The sequence below is a fragment of the Falco cherrug genome, chromosome 4 (genome assembly GCF_023634085.1).
Source record: "Falco cherrug isolate bFalChe1 chromosome 4, bFalChe1.pri, whole genome shotgun sequence".
NCBI lineage: Eukaryota > Metazoa > Chordata > Aves > Falconiformes > Falconidae > Falco > Falco cherrug.
The window spans coordinates 73150584-73165254 of NC_073700.1; the positions used below are offsets into that span (position 1 = coordinate 73150584).

At 40.1% G+C, this 14671-nt stretch overlaps 1 protein-coding gene across 1 annotated transcript in view; it reads left to right on the forward strand.

Moving 5' to 3' along the window:
• Window positions 1–14671, forward strand: part of CUBN (cubilin) — a 155177-nt gene that overhangs the window by 57424 nt on the left and 83082 nt on the right. The window contains exon 32 of the mRNA XM_055708924.1: window positions 6103–6262. Within this exon, the coding sequence (XP_055564899.1) occupies window positions 6103–6262 (160 nt within the window). The remainder of the gene's footprint in view (window positions 1–6102; window positions 6263–14671) is intronic.

A 14671-nucleotide genomic window follows, 5' to 3' on the forward strand; every position in this document is an offset into this window, starting at 1 on the left:
GCTTCCCCATTCAGACAGCTGTGCCGATTAGGTGGAAGTGCTCTTCTAATATAGGCTTGGGAATTTAAAATATGCTGAAGAAATAAGGTTTTGAGTGCAGGCGTTGGGGCTGACCAACTAGGTGGGTGTCTCCTAGGCATTCCTTTCTTAAACAGCAGTTGTTTCCTATTTCTATATCTAAAACAAATTTAAAATTTCATCCAAAGATACACCCAGCATTTCTTACGTTCTTACAATAAAAAGAGACTTGCTAAAGACAATTACTTGTTTTATATCATTTGCAGAAAGAAACCTTTCCTAGAAAGGCAGGAATGAGCAGATTTGCCCGTAGTTAGAAATTCTTGTTTTCTTTGAGAAGATAGTAAGTGGCAATGTAAGAGATGAAAAATCCTTTTAAAAAATACCACTGCAGTCCAACGTGAAATTGAACTTTGCTTGAAACTTTCAAAGGGCTCTGAGTATTTCAGGCTCAGGTTACATGACAAAACACAGACTCGGGTACAACTCCTACTATTAAAAAACTAGACATCTCTACATTTCCATGTGTTAGATAAATCCCAGCAAGACTACAGTGTGTATGTCTTGTGATGCACAATGTCAAACTCCATTGTACTATGGAATAAAATGTTTAATTAGTGAAAGTGCGTCATTGTGTGGAGACAAGATATTTGCCTTCAGTAGTCAGAGCAAGGAGTTTCATTAAAGGTCATCTAGGGCATAAACATATTTAAATAATGGTATTTAAACGTTATTTAGAATAAGTTCTTAAGGAGGGCTTTTTTCTAGTAGCAATCGCAAACACTTCTCATCATGCAAGCACAAACGTGGCCTTCTTTTGCTCTCCTGTTTGTGTAGAAGTAACAAGGCTCCACAGTAAGATGCTCGAAGTCTTAAGTTGCCTGTGTTTCCATGAAAACTATGTTGGTGTGATGCTGAGCTAGCACAGTGTGCCACATCTTGGAGCTGTAGTTTGTTTGGTTTTTTTTCTCTGGCTGACAGACCTGCAGATTCTTAAGCTTGCACTCTGGTTCTTCTAGAAAGAAAAATACTGCTTGGAAATTGATTCTTTTTATTTTGGTGATTCTTGCTTTAACAAGTAATGGTGATTGCACTTTAAAGTGCCTCCTGTTACTTGAGTGGTGGTTATATTGTCTGTGTTTTGCTTCATTTTGTTTTCTGGTAACATATTTGTTGCTATGCCATCAAAATTTCTTTTCCAAAACCTGACCCATTCAGGAAGAGTTACTCAGATACCTGTAATCACTGCCTCTAGTGTTTAGATCAGTCAAAACAATCCCATTTTGTTTTGGATACTTGTGTGTGTGAAAGGGATACTTGTGTGTGTCAGAATAGCAATTTGAGTATGTCCTAGAGGCTCCAGCAATAGGTGGGAGACTTGCAGCTATTCTGGTCTAATTCAAGGCACAACATCCTTTTCTCAGTTCTGCAAATACAGCCCAGGGCTGTTGCTGCTGGTCCCTGTGAAAAGGCTTTCAGACTGCAAACAATTTGGTTCAAGACTCAAATTGAGAGAATTATTGAATGATTATGTAAAGAATTATCGACACCTGATAATAGAATTATTTATAGTACAATAAAATGAGAACTGTCAGTATTCATAGGATGGATTTCCCCCTCATACGAAACAGAAAGTTTGTCTTTGAAGACTCTCCCATCACATCTGGATCAACACAATGTGTTATGCCTGACTAATGTATGTAAGCAGCTTTTTTCCAGAGCACATTAGGCTGGGGATTTTCCTTTATAATCATTTTCCTGATGGAAAAAAAATATGCCTTTTCACAGAAATAAAAGTTCTCCAAGAGAAAACCGAAATTTTACCCTAAAAAATAAAATACCAGTTTTCTGCCAGGGAAACTGAACAGATAGAGTCCCACTACCTGTCTGGAAGGCTCCTGCCAGTCTCACGGTGCAAGAAGGAATAATATTGACAAGGCGGTCACCTAGAAAAATGTCCCTGCTTTGAGTATGCCCAAATGGAACACGTTCAGTGTTTCCTTCCTCCCATTTGTTTGAGATCTTTATTTCCTTCTGCACAGCAGAAACTCCATTTTCCAGTCAGCTCAGTCCTTGAGCCCTTGCTCCAGTTCTAGCAATGAGCTTCTCTGTGACACAGGTCATGCTGCTTTGCTTTGCTCCTCCAAAGACAGTTGAACAGCTGTGGCCTCCAGATCATTGTTACTGGCGTCAGTGAGATACTGCTAGGCTGAAGAGTCAGAAAAGCCAAAATGTAATACTGGTGACCAGGGTGTCTCCTCTGGGAGAGCTACCCAAGCCAAACCCTTCCTGCAGCCTTGGCTGGCCCTGCTGTCCCAGCCCGACTCCAATGTACAGCAGATGATTCAGCTCCCACTTTGCTGCAGGGCAGTCCCACAGCTTGCTTCATCCCTTAGAGAGCTAGTACCTCCCCTTTTTACTTTTGTGTCAGCCTATACGCTTGCTCCTAGGCAGCCTGATAAGTAGTTTTTTGTAACTCATGCCTAATAATTTGTCTGAACATACCGTATCCCCCGCCTGGGCCCAGTGCCAGAGTGCAGGCTGATGAAATGGAGCGCCCTGGGTGCTGCTAGGTGATTGCTTTGGTTAAAGCAGGGGAGGCTAAGGATCTGGACATGTGCTGCAGCTGTTTGCATATTTTGCCTGTTGGATCGTCTGCCAAAATCATTATGAAGCCCTTGGATTTTCTGATGGAGGCTAAAAGGTCTGAACAAATAAATATTTTACAAAACAAATATCTACACAGAAAAGGGAGCAATCGCTTTCTTCCCAATAAGGAGCTGGGAGGGAGACCAATCCCCAGTTCCTAAACACAGTATGGTACTGTAGTGGCTACTAAACTGCCCCAAAATTCAATTGTCTTGCACAGTTCAAGGGAATATCGTGCCCCATATAGCCTGGGGAAGAACCTTCTCTCGATTTGCAGCAGTTTAGGATAGCACAGCTGACAAAGCAGACCCTTAGACAAGAAACACTATCTCGGAGATCAGAAGAGAAATTGTGGTTCATGAGATCTGTGTGCAGCTTCAGTTTCACTTGCCCGTATTTTTGTGAGAGCAAAATGTGGTTTGAGAAGTTCAAAATGCCCTGTGAAAACTCCCAGCTGTTCCCTTCATTTAGAAATGAAAGCTCAAAAAAACCCCACTGTAATTCTAGCAGTCGCGGTTCTGCCTCTCTCAATGAATTACAGCTGGCCAGGCACTCGAATTTCCTGCGAAACTGCTCTGAACCCAGACCCACGGGGCAGCACGGCATGAAGGGGTTGCCATGGGAACTGCTCTTTGTGATTCGAAATACTGAAGGACTGTTTTCAGGGAAACTCCATAGAAATGTGACATTTGCTGTCTTAGATAAAAATAACACTCCCTTGATGAATCAAAGTTGCAGGAGACTCATGAAGGTTGGGGTTTTTTGTTTGGGATTTGAAAGTTTCTGGGTATGATGTGTCCAGTTCTTTAGAATGTTTTTTTCATTTGTAATCACTAAAGGTAACAGCTGATTGTTGAATGTATTTAATATAGTTGTTGCTTCTATTCAGAGCACAGATTCATGATCTCCACATTGATTCATTCTTTGCCATTCATACTTTTCTGGTGTAAGATTTCCATGGCTTGAAGCCACAGAAATATGAGTAGTATATACCACAAAGCTTTCAAAGGAAGTAGTACTGTTAAAAAATCTAATTGGATCTGACTTCATTTCATTTTGCTGAATTTAAGCCGTAAAAGAATGCGTAAAGCTTTTAGCCTGGCTTGGAGGAAGGTCATAACTGTAATGCTGGGCATGGGACAGCTCAGCTGTCTGTTAGGCGGTCCTTCAAGCTTTATGTTTGGAAAGAGTACAGATAGACGTTCAACTTCTTAACATTCGATCCTTATGACAGTTTCATATCTTATTATCAAACACATTTGATTAAGGCTTTGCAAGAACTACCAGCAGTGGGTCTGCAATCAGAAACTTTCTTGATTTCTCCTAGAGAAATCATACTAAATGAAGTGATAGTTCTCAAGTTCCAATACACTTCCCATGCTCTGAGCTTTCATTGTATTAGAGGATTGAAAACCAAAAAGATTCATGGTCAACACCTGCAAAATAGGCCATGGAATATTACCACAGAATTATTCATGCAATTTGCCCTTAACTTCTGGCTGAACTACATCCAATTTATTTTTTATTTAAAAATGGCACTCAAACTAGACTGTCTTCTTGAGGATTTGAAACCATTTGAGTAGATTTCTTGGCCCCAACTCCATCTTAAATCAACAACAAGATTTCCAAAGGTCCTGCAAGACCAGCGTCTTGAACAGAAAACCTGAGGGTTTAATTACTCATTCCCATATGTGAGTCTGCTAGAAAACGTGTGCAGAAATTAGTAGCTAGCATGGTTAATAAATATTTACTATAATATCATACTTCCATACTATGGGTGTTGAGTGTAGGAGAATTCCTAGTGGAATCAGAGGTATTTGGAAAAGAGATTTGAATGGAGAGGAAAGATAAATAAACCTTGGCTGTTTTTCTAGAGATCACAGATTTGATTCTTCGCACAGAAAGAACTTTACGGTGATGGCTTTAGAACAGAGAAAAGGTTTTGCTGAAATTCTAAAAGAAAGCATGCCAGAAATTCACAATGAGAATGGTCAGACATGGTTTCTGTGCCAGTAGTTTGCTGGGTTGTTAGGATGATGTGCTCCGTGTGAAGATGAGATGAACTGTGCCAAAGTGATAAAAAAGCACAAGGGTCGCTGTTTTTCTAAACTTTAAGAACCATAGTTACAAAAGTAGAAATAATAAAGCAACTCCTAACTTGATGACACTGTCAGTCTGATATTATAAGTCAAAGGTAGTTTAGCTGAAATGTCTCATTTTTACCAGCTTTGCAAAAATTGTATTCCTTACCCCTGAAAAAATGAGATTGTTGGGATATTTGGTGAGGAACATAGATGCATATTCAGTGTGTTTACTGGATATGAAAAAAGTCACAAAACTAGAATTTGGAAGAACAATTAAACCTGTTTGGAGAAAACTAATGTAGAGAGGCTTACAAACTCTAAGTATCCATTATTACTCCATCAAAACATTAAGTGTTAAGTGTTTTCATTTAAATGTGCGTATATGACAAACTGCAGCTGTCAGGATTTAAATACAGGAGTATTTCCTTAGCATTTATTTGTTCATTTTGGGTTGGGCTTTTTTAGAGTGGCGATGTTTTAAGAGTGAGATAGAGGATTTCTCACCTGTGTTGGGGAACAGAAAGATTTTTCAGGTTGGCTACGTCTCCCAACACATTGACTGTCAAGATACAATCATGTAGAGTATGACTAGGAGGTCAAACATAAAGTGTTTCTAAGTACAAAAGTTCAGAAAGGATAGCTCAGTCCACTTCTCCAAAGCAGAATGCTAGCATAAGATTATGAAACAATAAATAAACACATATGAAGTTTGCCTTGTGGTTTTTGAGGAATTAATTTGCTTTTGGTTTTCAGTTTTTCCGTACTGTTCTGGGAGGCCCTGGTGATGCTGACTCCTTGGTTTTCTCTGTCACAAGCTAGTCAGTCCTGAAATCACCAGAGTGTAGTCTTAAAGAAATGAAGATGTAAACAGAGTTGTCACTGAGGGGTTTAGAGGCACTGAGCATGTTAGATGAACAGCCACATCAGACCCATGACATCCCTTTTTTCTTTCTGCTTTAGTTCATTGCCATTTGCCCTTTGTCTTCTTCCCCAGCAACCCTCAATACACACCAAAACAGAAACAGCAAAACCTTCCTACTGTACACAGTGTGCAGCCAGGTTTAAGGAGATATTCTAGTCTAGTGGAAGGTGTCCCTGCCCATGGTGGAGCTGTTGGAACTAGCTTTAAGGTCCCTTTCAACCCAAACTGTTCTATGATTTTGTGATGATATTGCAGTTATATTTGAACATAATTTCATCCAAATCTTTCCATGCTCCCCAGAGCTCATATTGCTGTGCAAAGGTGGCCGGTGTGAGAAATCTCACTGTTTTTCCTTCGACATCCCATACGAAACATTAAGAATTGGGACACTGCCTTTTACTCACTGGGATATTTTTTGTTTCATTTCAGCTCTATGATGGGCCTGATGTGCAATCCAACCTGATAGGCACTTTCTGCGGACAGTCTCTTCCACTGGCAGGGAGTACTACAGGGACCAGCCTGCATGTGGAGTTTTATTCTGATGGATTGAACACTAGAAGCGGGTTCCAGATGCTGTGGCATGTTAATGGTAAGTTAGCCAGGTATCCTCTGGGTAGGTAGGTTTTGTTCTTCCCTGTATGTGTAATGGAGTCCCAGCTTATGCTGTCTGATGTCAGCTAAGTAGAAATAACCCATTACAGCTCTAAAAAGCATTGCATTTCCTCATAATTCCTCAAACACTTTCCCAGTGGATGTTTCTGCACGTGCATACCTTAGAAGATCATCTGATCAGAAACTTAGAGCTGTTAGTGAAAGGTGCTTTAATTTGCAGGAGCAGGTACAGGGATGAGCGGCATCGGCAGAATAGCTGTACTGAGCAGGAGATACATTACAGGAAAATCATGGGTGACTTGGGGTTTCTAATGGGAAACACTCAGCCCTCAGGTTTGCCTCATTCCTATAGATTTGTGTTTTCAGTGCGAGCTTCTCTCCAGTTTTATTTAGTGGTGCTTGTTTTCTTGGGTAGCACGTTCACTTCCAGCTGCCTCCCACCCCCCTCCTCTGCATGAAATAACATTGGCCAGGATGTGCTTTGGGTGTTTTTTCTCTTGTTCTTGCGTGTCACGAAGAAAATAGGCAAGCATGCACACCAGTTATAAACCAATCCGTTAATGACTATACAGCTGTGAACTATGTTTGCAGTTTCTTCATAAGTGAGGCTAAAAATGCAACTTTTTCACTCCGCTTATTTAACAGCAATATTGGACTATAACAAGATTAAGTCGTGTGCCATTGTACATCCCATCAAAGAGGATCCAACCTTGAAAATAATTAAATCGCCACAGTTGCCCTGTCTGTCTAATCAGTTCACACCATTCAGCCTTCACAGCATTGTAAAGCAGCTGAAATCGGCTGCAGAGGCCTCACTGTGGGTTGCTGAGGTGTATGGCATGCTATACATTGTTTGAATAGGAGCTCCTCTGCGCTGCTGGCGTTTGCAGCCTCCCAAAGGGCTCTCGTCGACTAGACAGTGGTGTTTTGCATTCAGCAGAGGTCAAGGAGCATTTCTGGGCAAAGGAGGGACATATGCGGGAGGAGTGAGATGTGTGGCAGGAGCCAGCAGGGAAAGTGCGGCAGCACAAAGGTAGGTTCTTGTGCTTTGAGGTGATGTCATTCTGGAACTGCACAAAAGAAGAAAAAGTGGAGGCTTTTATGCACAGCCAGATGACATCAGCTCCATACAGTAGCCATGGTGCTGGGTTAACTTGCTTTTCTAAAGCTCTCAAAGCTTTCCAGAATTTGCCTGCGTGGTAAGCCCTCTTGTGCTTTCCCTCCACGTCCCCCTCCAAATGTTTTTGTGGACTCTCCAGCCCTTTTCCAACCCCCTGCACTCCTTTTCTACACTGACACATTTACTTCTCTGTCAGACAGCACTGCTCCTCTTTCATTCCTGGACACTAAACTGCAGCCTAACATTGCACAGGGCCTAGGCTGCTAATGTGGGCTGTATCTAAGCAGCAGAGCAAGATCTGTGGGTTCAGATAGGGCTGGCTCCTAGGGAATGTCTTTGCTGGCTCTGACATCCCAAATACGACTCCTGACAGCCTGTAATATGAGTGCAAGTTCCTCCAGAGCTGGCCACACTTGTCATCTTTTTGTTCATTGCAGGCACTTCCTTTTTTTCTTGACTGGTACCATGCACAGATATGGGTATTCCTCTTACCCTTGGTGGCTACATGGTCTGGGCATATACCGCTGCCCTCAACTGGATAAAATTAGACAAGTTCCTGTAGTCAGGGTGCTATATTTGCTTCTCCCTTTTGAAAATCTTTCAAATGCACAAAAAAAGCTCACTGGAGAAAGGCTCCTTATCTAGGAGAACTGATCAGAAGATGCAGCCTTTGAACTGGATATTTTGGAGTGAAGCATTCAGGTCCCCTCTTTCCTGCAGGCAAATCCCTAAGAGAGTCTAAACCTGGAGCTGGTAACATCTCACCTGACAAGAAAATAACAAGGCTACATGTGCCGGTGAGAGAAGAGTTTTGCTTGTACTCAAGTGACAAATGAGTACAATTTCTTTTATGTACGTACATTATGAGTACACAAAAAAAGTGCTCTAGAGTTGAGGCTGCTGTGAACTATTTCTCAGGCTGTCCACGTGCTCCTTAACTGGCAGTTGTGAAGCATCTATGTGATATGTATCAAGGGCATTCACGTGCTTTGATGATAAAAGAGATCAGTATTTACATCTGCCACCATATGCCTGATACAGTTCACTCTTTCTGGCAACTTTGCTCGGTTATGAGACGATCATGAAAAGCCAAAAGTTTACCTCATTGATATCTGATGTGAGGAACCCCTCCTGCCACATGACACAAATTTTGAGTATTTTGATTTGAAACATTTGCATCTGATCTTGCCAGTCGCTGAGCCACTACTTTGCAGTTGCTGAGTTCCTGAAGGAAACCCAGTCTTTAGGCTTTCCCAAAGACACAATTAGTAACTGATCTTAGGAGAATGCTGTTATTTATGCTTAAAAGTGTCCTATATAATTTTAACTTGGATGCAACACTGTAGTGCAAAGAGTTCAAATTAAAAGTGGTCGTGGTTCTGAAATAACACTGTTCATGTAAGGGGCTTTCATTGATGAACCTGGATTTAGAATTGATTGGGCTAAATCACTAATGTTTTCTTCTGCAGCCAAGGCCTCAAGAGGGTTTATTCACCAGAGGAAAGCTTGAATCTGCAAGATGCTCATTCTGCTTCTACTGTTTATTAGGAATCTTAATATAGGAAAATATATTTGGGGGCATATATTGGCCTTTTGAGAAAGAACAAATTCTTGGTAGCAGTCTGGATATTGCAAAGATGGCATGCCAATTGAATTGCTTTCCTTAAAAAAAAAAAGCAGGAGGCCAAAAGGGCAAAGGTCTCTCAGTGCAAAATTACACCAGTGACAACTGTCACTATCTGAGAAGACACATATTTCCTAGACCTGTCACTTACCTTATTAGGCTACATGCATGTGGGAGCTGACTGCTTTATATATACATCTGCATTTCATTAGAAGCTTACTCATTTGGCTGCTTGATTGTCAGGAAATTTAATTGGCTTTTCTCATAATAGGCAAAATTTATGCCCACTATTCTGTTTTCTATGACATATTAATTTCCCCTTTAAAGAGGAAGCACAGCACATTATTGAGAAAATAATTATGTAGTTCCAAAGTATTGTATCGCTCTTTTCCTTCACCACCATCTTCTTTCTGTTGGATTTCCCTAAGAAATGTTTGGTGGACAGGTGTGAAGAAGGCTGCTTGGCTCATAAGAAAAGTTTTCATTAGCCTGGGTCTGTATTTTCAGAAGATGAATATTATGAAAAGGCATACAATAACTAAAGACTGGTGTTTTCAGTATGTGTCACGTAAAATGCAAATATTTTGTTAGTTCTTCAGGGAAGCATAACAGAAACAGAGATTAGATTAGATTAGATGATTAAATTAGGATGCCGAAGCCATTCGCTGCAGACATTTGCCAGGCATCTGTTAGGATTGCTGGAAAGAATGCCGCATTGCAGGTCAATGAGGGAGCGGAGGCCCAGATTTCCTAAGCCTGAATCATAGCTCTGTTGTTGATTTCTTGTGCGGCCTTTGACAAATTGCCGTTTGTTTAGTTTTCAAAAATGACTATTCCTTTTCAGTGTCTTTCTGTCACATTAAGTCTAAGGACGCATGGGATCTGACCTTTTGAAGTCCTGAGCAGTTTTTTTGAGTTGTGGGTGATACCATGTTCAGAGCTGGCTTTTTGTATTGCAGTTCTCTGTGAGAGCTCAGGATGAATTAATTTCTGTTTCTTCAGCAAACTGGACCTCCTCCCACCCCCAGACTAATACATTAGAATAAGGGCCAAAATTTTCTTTAAAAGCTTATTGCTGAATGGTTTGATCAATGTCTGAGAGCTAGAAAATGTTGCTTTTTTTTTTTAACATTGAACACATATCAGCTGATATGGGAGCTGTGGCTGTTAAATATTTCAGAGGATTCAACTCCTGTTTAAACGGCTAAATTTGCCTTTATGTCTCTGCGTCCCAGAGTAGTCTCTTTGTTTATTATCCATCTTACTGATTTCACATTGGAACATGTTGAAGAAAATACCAGAATTCAGGGGACTGATGAAACAATAATAATCAAAACTATAGAGGTGATGAAGAAACCAGAGAGAAGAAAAAAAAGAACCCAAAAGCACAGCACAGTTTATCACTTGAAATTTTACTCTCTTGTATAAACCCTCATCACCAAAATTCTCTCTCTTGCTCCATTGGATACTATTCTATAAACTAAACCTACTCAAGAGAGCAAAAGATTTCAGAATCAAATCCAAGTTTTACTTCATGCAAGTATTATTGTAGTACAGGCAAATGTTCGTACTACCCGCTACTTGCAGCTATACTCAGTTAATGCTTACTGAAAAATTCCACGATGAGCACAACAAATGGAACAACGCTGAATCCTTTTATGTCACTAACTTTGATTTTACAGTGTCATTTCACTTTAAACTTTATGGAAGGGATTTTTCTAGCATGTGGCTAAAACATACCCATGAATAAATCTGAAAACCTTGCAAATAATAGAGGTTTCCACAGATTAATACTTCTCTATTCAGCTATAATTATTTATGAGAATAGGGATTCTTCTTTGGTTAATGAACACCATCTGCTAACCAAACAGGCAGTAATATGGAAAGATCTATAAATCATCCCTTGCACAATCTTCAGCAACTACTTAGATTTTAGCCAGAGGAAAGCAAAGACACTAAATGTATGTTTCCCGAACTTTCTATTTGTTGTCTGATTTCCTAGCAACTAACAGCAGCTTAGGTAGTTGTTTTAAGCATTTTTCAAGGGACTTCCAGAACCTTTATACTACTAGAAGAGTATCTCCCATCCCTTTTTTTTCTCAGTTTAACTGCAGGGCTGAATTTTCCAAAATAACTGCAAGAAGGTCTGCACAAACTGAGCATACGCTGTATACAGTTCAGCTACAAGAACTTTTCCACAGTGCAGCTGTCTGTAAATCTGTCCACAAACAGCAAGACCATGTATTTTTGTGCTGAGAAAAACTTTAAAAGATGTTTCAATATGAACTGAATGGGTCTCACATTATTCACCACTATTGCAGCGAGAGCTGAAGTCATGCAGCAATTTATAGGTTCTGCTTCCACAATATTATTTACCCCTAAAGACCAAATCTTTTTTCCTTTGTTGCCATAAACAGCATAAATTCCATTATTTTAATAGAAGCAAACTCTAATCTGATGTTTGCAGACAAATGTAAACAGTAGAAGGTTTGTATTCATTTAGTGGTGATGCCAGAGATGGAAGAAGTTTAATTAGCTGGGATGATTACATCATCATTTAAACTTTTCCTATTTCAATATCTTAATAAAGTAGGCAGGCTACTTTGGTATGGAAATTACATTCCAGGTTAAATCAAAATGTATTTCTTAGCTTGCTCAAAAAACAGGAAACAGATACAGTACATACAAGTGAATGTTTCAAAAGAACAGGACTGGCATTTCTCATGAAGTTTTCGTTTTAAATGCAAAATCAATACATATATCCACATACTCATATAGGTATAAAAATAAATATGCATCTACATCTGCATCTTCAGTGTGAACACCATACACATGAATGTAATTTGTTTGATATCTTCTCAGGTTATTTTAAGTCTGCCAAGGCTGATTGCAGTGCCTAGTATAAGCATCTTAAGGCAGGGGATCTGTTTTCATAGGTAACACACACGTAATAGGTGAAATACTTGCAGTTTACTTTTCCTTGATGGCTTGTACCTGTGATCCGATCAAAGAAAGGGATAATTCTGTAATAATTTTGTGACTAATGAAAATGGGGAAGACACTGAGTAAGAAGTCAGGGATCAAATTCTAAATTAATCTTCTTAGAACATTCAAGACAAAAGTTTTGTGAATCATAAGGACCCATAATATTCCAGGAACCAAAATATAAGCTGCAAAGTCACTGAAGTTTGCTTCTTGTTTTGAAACACTATTCCTGATCATTTTTATTATCATTTTTTTTTATTAATTCTAAGGCTTGGCAAATCTTTCACATACAAAATGTATAAGCATTTCAAAAAGTTTTTCTATCATAATTTGAGGTTTTCTCATTTTAGTGTTAGATAGATGTAGCAAGTGAGTTTAAAGGCAGGAATATCTGTTTTAATCTCTTAAGTATTTCTGTAAATATTTTGTTAAAACCATCTAGCATCTATATATTTTTTCAAAAAAGCACAACAGAACTGATTCTTACCTCATCCATGTAAGAGCAGAAACATAATATATAGACTTTCTGCCAGCTGGTCAGAGAGTTCAGAGATTATGATTCTGCTCTGATACAGAGGCTTCTGCTTTGCATATGCAGGTCAGTCAAAATAGTTCAGGTGTGAAGTTCACATATTTGCAAAGATCAGGGAGTCTTTTTTCAGGTATTAGTGAATACTTAGGCATAAACTTAAGCAATTTCTGATCTGTTTGAAACAATAAATGATTTCAACATGAGTTCAGCACATTCATTATAAGAAATGAATCAGACATCTAAACTTTACCTCCATTTTACTGGAGCATGTAAGAAGAATTATTTCTCTTTAACAAAGAGCCTTTTCTGGGAACATTTGTAGTTGGAAGAAAAGAAATGGCACATGAAAACCAGTTTGACATTCTTATTCATGTGCTTCACACACGTCATCCAGAGAGTATCGATTCAGCTCAGAGAAAATATAAACCACTCTGGAGAGGGAGCATGAATAATCCGAATGCTACCTGCAAGGGTTGCATAGAAAGAAAGGTCAGGGCCTCAAAGCCCATCACACAAGCTTTCCACTCATCTGAGCCACTTCGGGTTTAAATAAAAAAAACATGTCTTTGTGGCTATCAGGAAACTCTTAGTAGGAGAAGCTGAGTCATAACTGCCTGTTTAGTTTAAAATGTTCCCAGCTTTCCTCAGGCTGAGATAAATGGCAATTGGCTTTGTTCTCGCCTGCTGAAACTCCCCTGCCTCCCCGTTCCCACCCCTCAGGAGCCGAGCCATCAAGTCTGTCTGTTGAGAAATCGTTCTGTTTCCCAAGCTGGCGAGGCGGCTTTCCCCTCCTGAAGTCTGGCCTCAGCGGCTGTGTCATTCCTGCTGCTGAGGGAGAAGAGAGAGAGTAACTCACCCTGCAGATTCAGCTGTAGGGCTCCCCCCCTGCCGACAACTTTTTTTTTCTCCAGCTATAAAAACCCAACGATCTGGTTTCTTTTGAGGAAAATTAGGCCATCTTCTGATGGCACTGGGGAAAAAACCGGGGTGGTGGGTTCCACTGAAGCTTTCTTCCTCTCTGTCTCTCTGCTGAAATATTAATGGATCTGTTTCTCCGGAGGGACTGAAGGCAGGATTGGTTTCAAATACACTTAAAAGCTGCATTTATTCCTTGGCTGAGACATGGGGTAGCGTGACAATGTAGCTTTGTGGCTGCAGGGCAAACCACCTCAGGGTTATGGAGCATCCTGTGCAGCAAGTTGGGGAAAAAGGGAGAACTAAGCCTGTGACAATTCACCCGTGAGGTCAACCTCAGCTATGTAAAGTCTTTCCTGGGTTATAGCTAACTATTGCTCAGTTGTGGGAATGCTTGTGTTTGAACGGTGGTTTTCTGGCGAGTCCTGTGCGATGGACTGATGGAGATCCATGTTACATTGTTGGCATGGTTGGGGTCTTCCTCACATCTGTATTTAGATGGCTCTTCTTTAGTTTAAAATAGCTTCTTCTTGCTTTGCTTCATTTCAGACCTGCTGCTCTTTCCTCTCATAGATTTTGCAGTCCTTGAAGTCCTACAGCCGACTGTGGCAAAGCCAAACTCAAGTTTTCAGTGAGGAGCTGAAAGACCCCATGGGTAGAGATGATGGCAAATGCTTTTGGGGTTTAGCAGCCACCCTTCAATAACCACAAGTTTGTCGTAGAAGGTGTTGAGGGAAGTATTTGCATTTAATCTTGATCTATAGCTTCCTGAAGAAAAAACAAGTGTTAAGCAGTGCAATGGCCAAAGATACCTTCTTCAAGTTGCAAATTATGCATAGATTTAATAGAGGTTAGGGGAGTTTTACACATCTGTGTAGATTAGTTGGGCAGGTCAGAGGGGTAGTTTATTTGGTTTATGTTGTAAAATATCACCTATAACTAAAAGTTCTGATAACAGATGCTATTTATCACTTCTGACATACACAGTGTTTGCCCCTGGGAATATAGAGCTCATGGTTCATTAAATGGTTTTATGAAGTGTTTTGGGGGCTTTTTTGCTATGTGACAGAGCCTTTCCTCTGGAAATAAAGCCAAAGAGATTGATGGAGCATGGGCTTTACTTACAATGCTCGAGTGACCCCGTAAAAGCTGTGTAAGCAAAAGATTAGCTAGTGCCTAAATGAAGAAACTGGGGGCTTGTAGTGTAGAG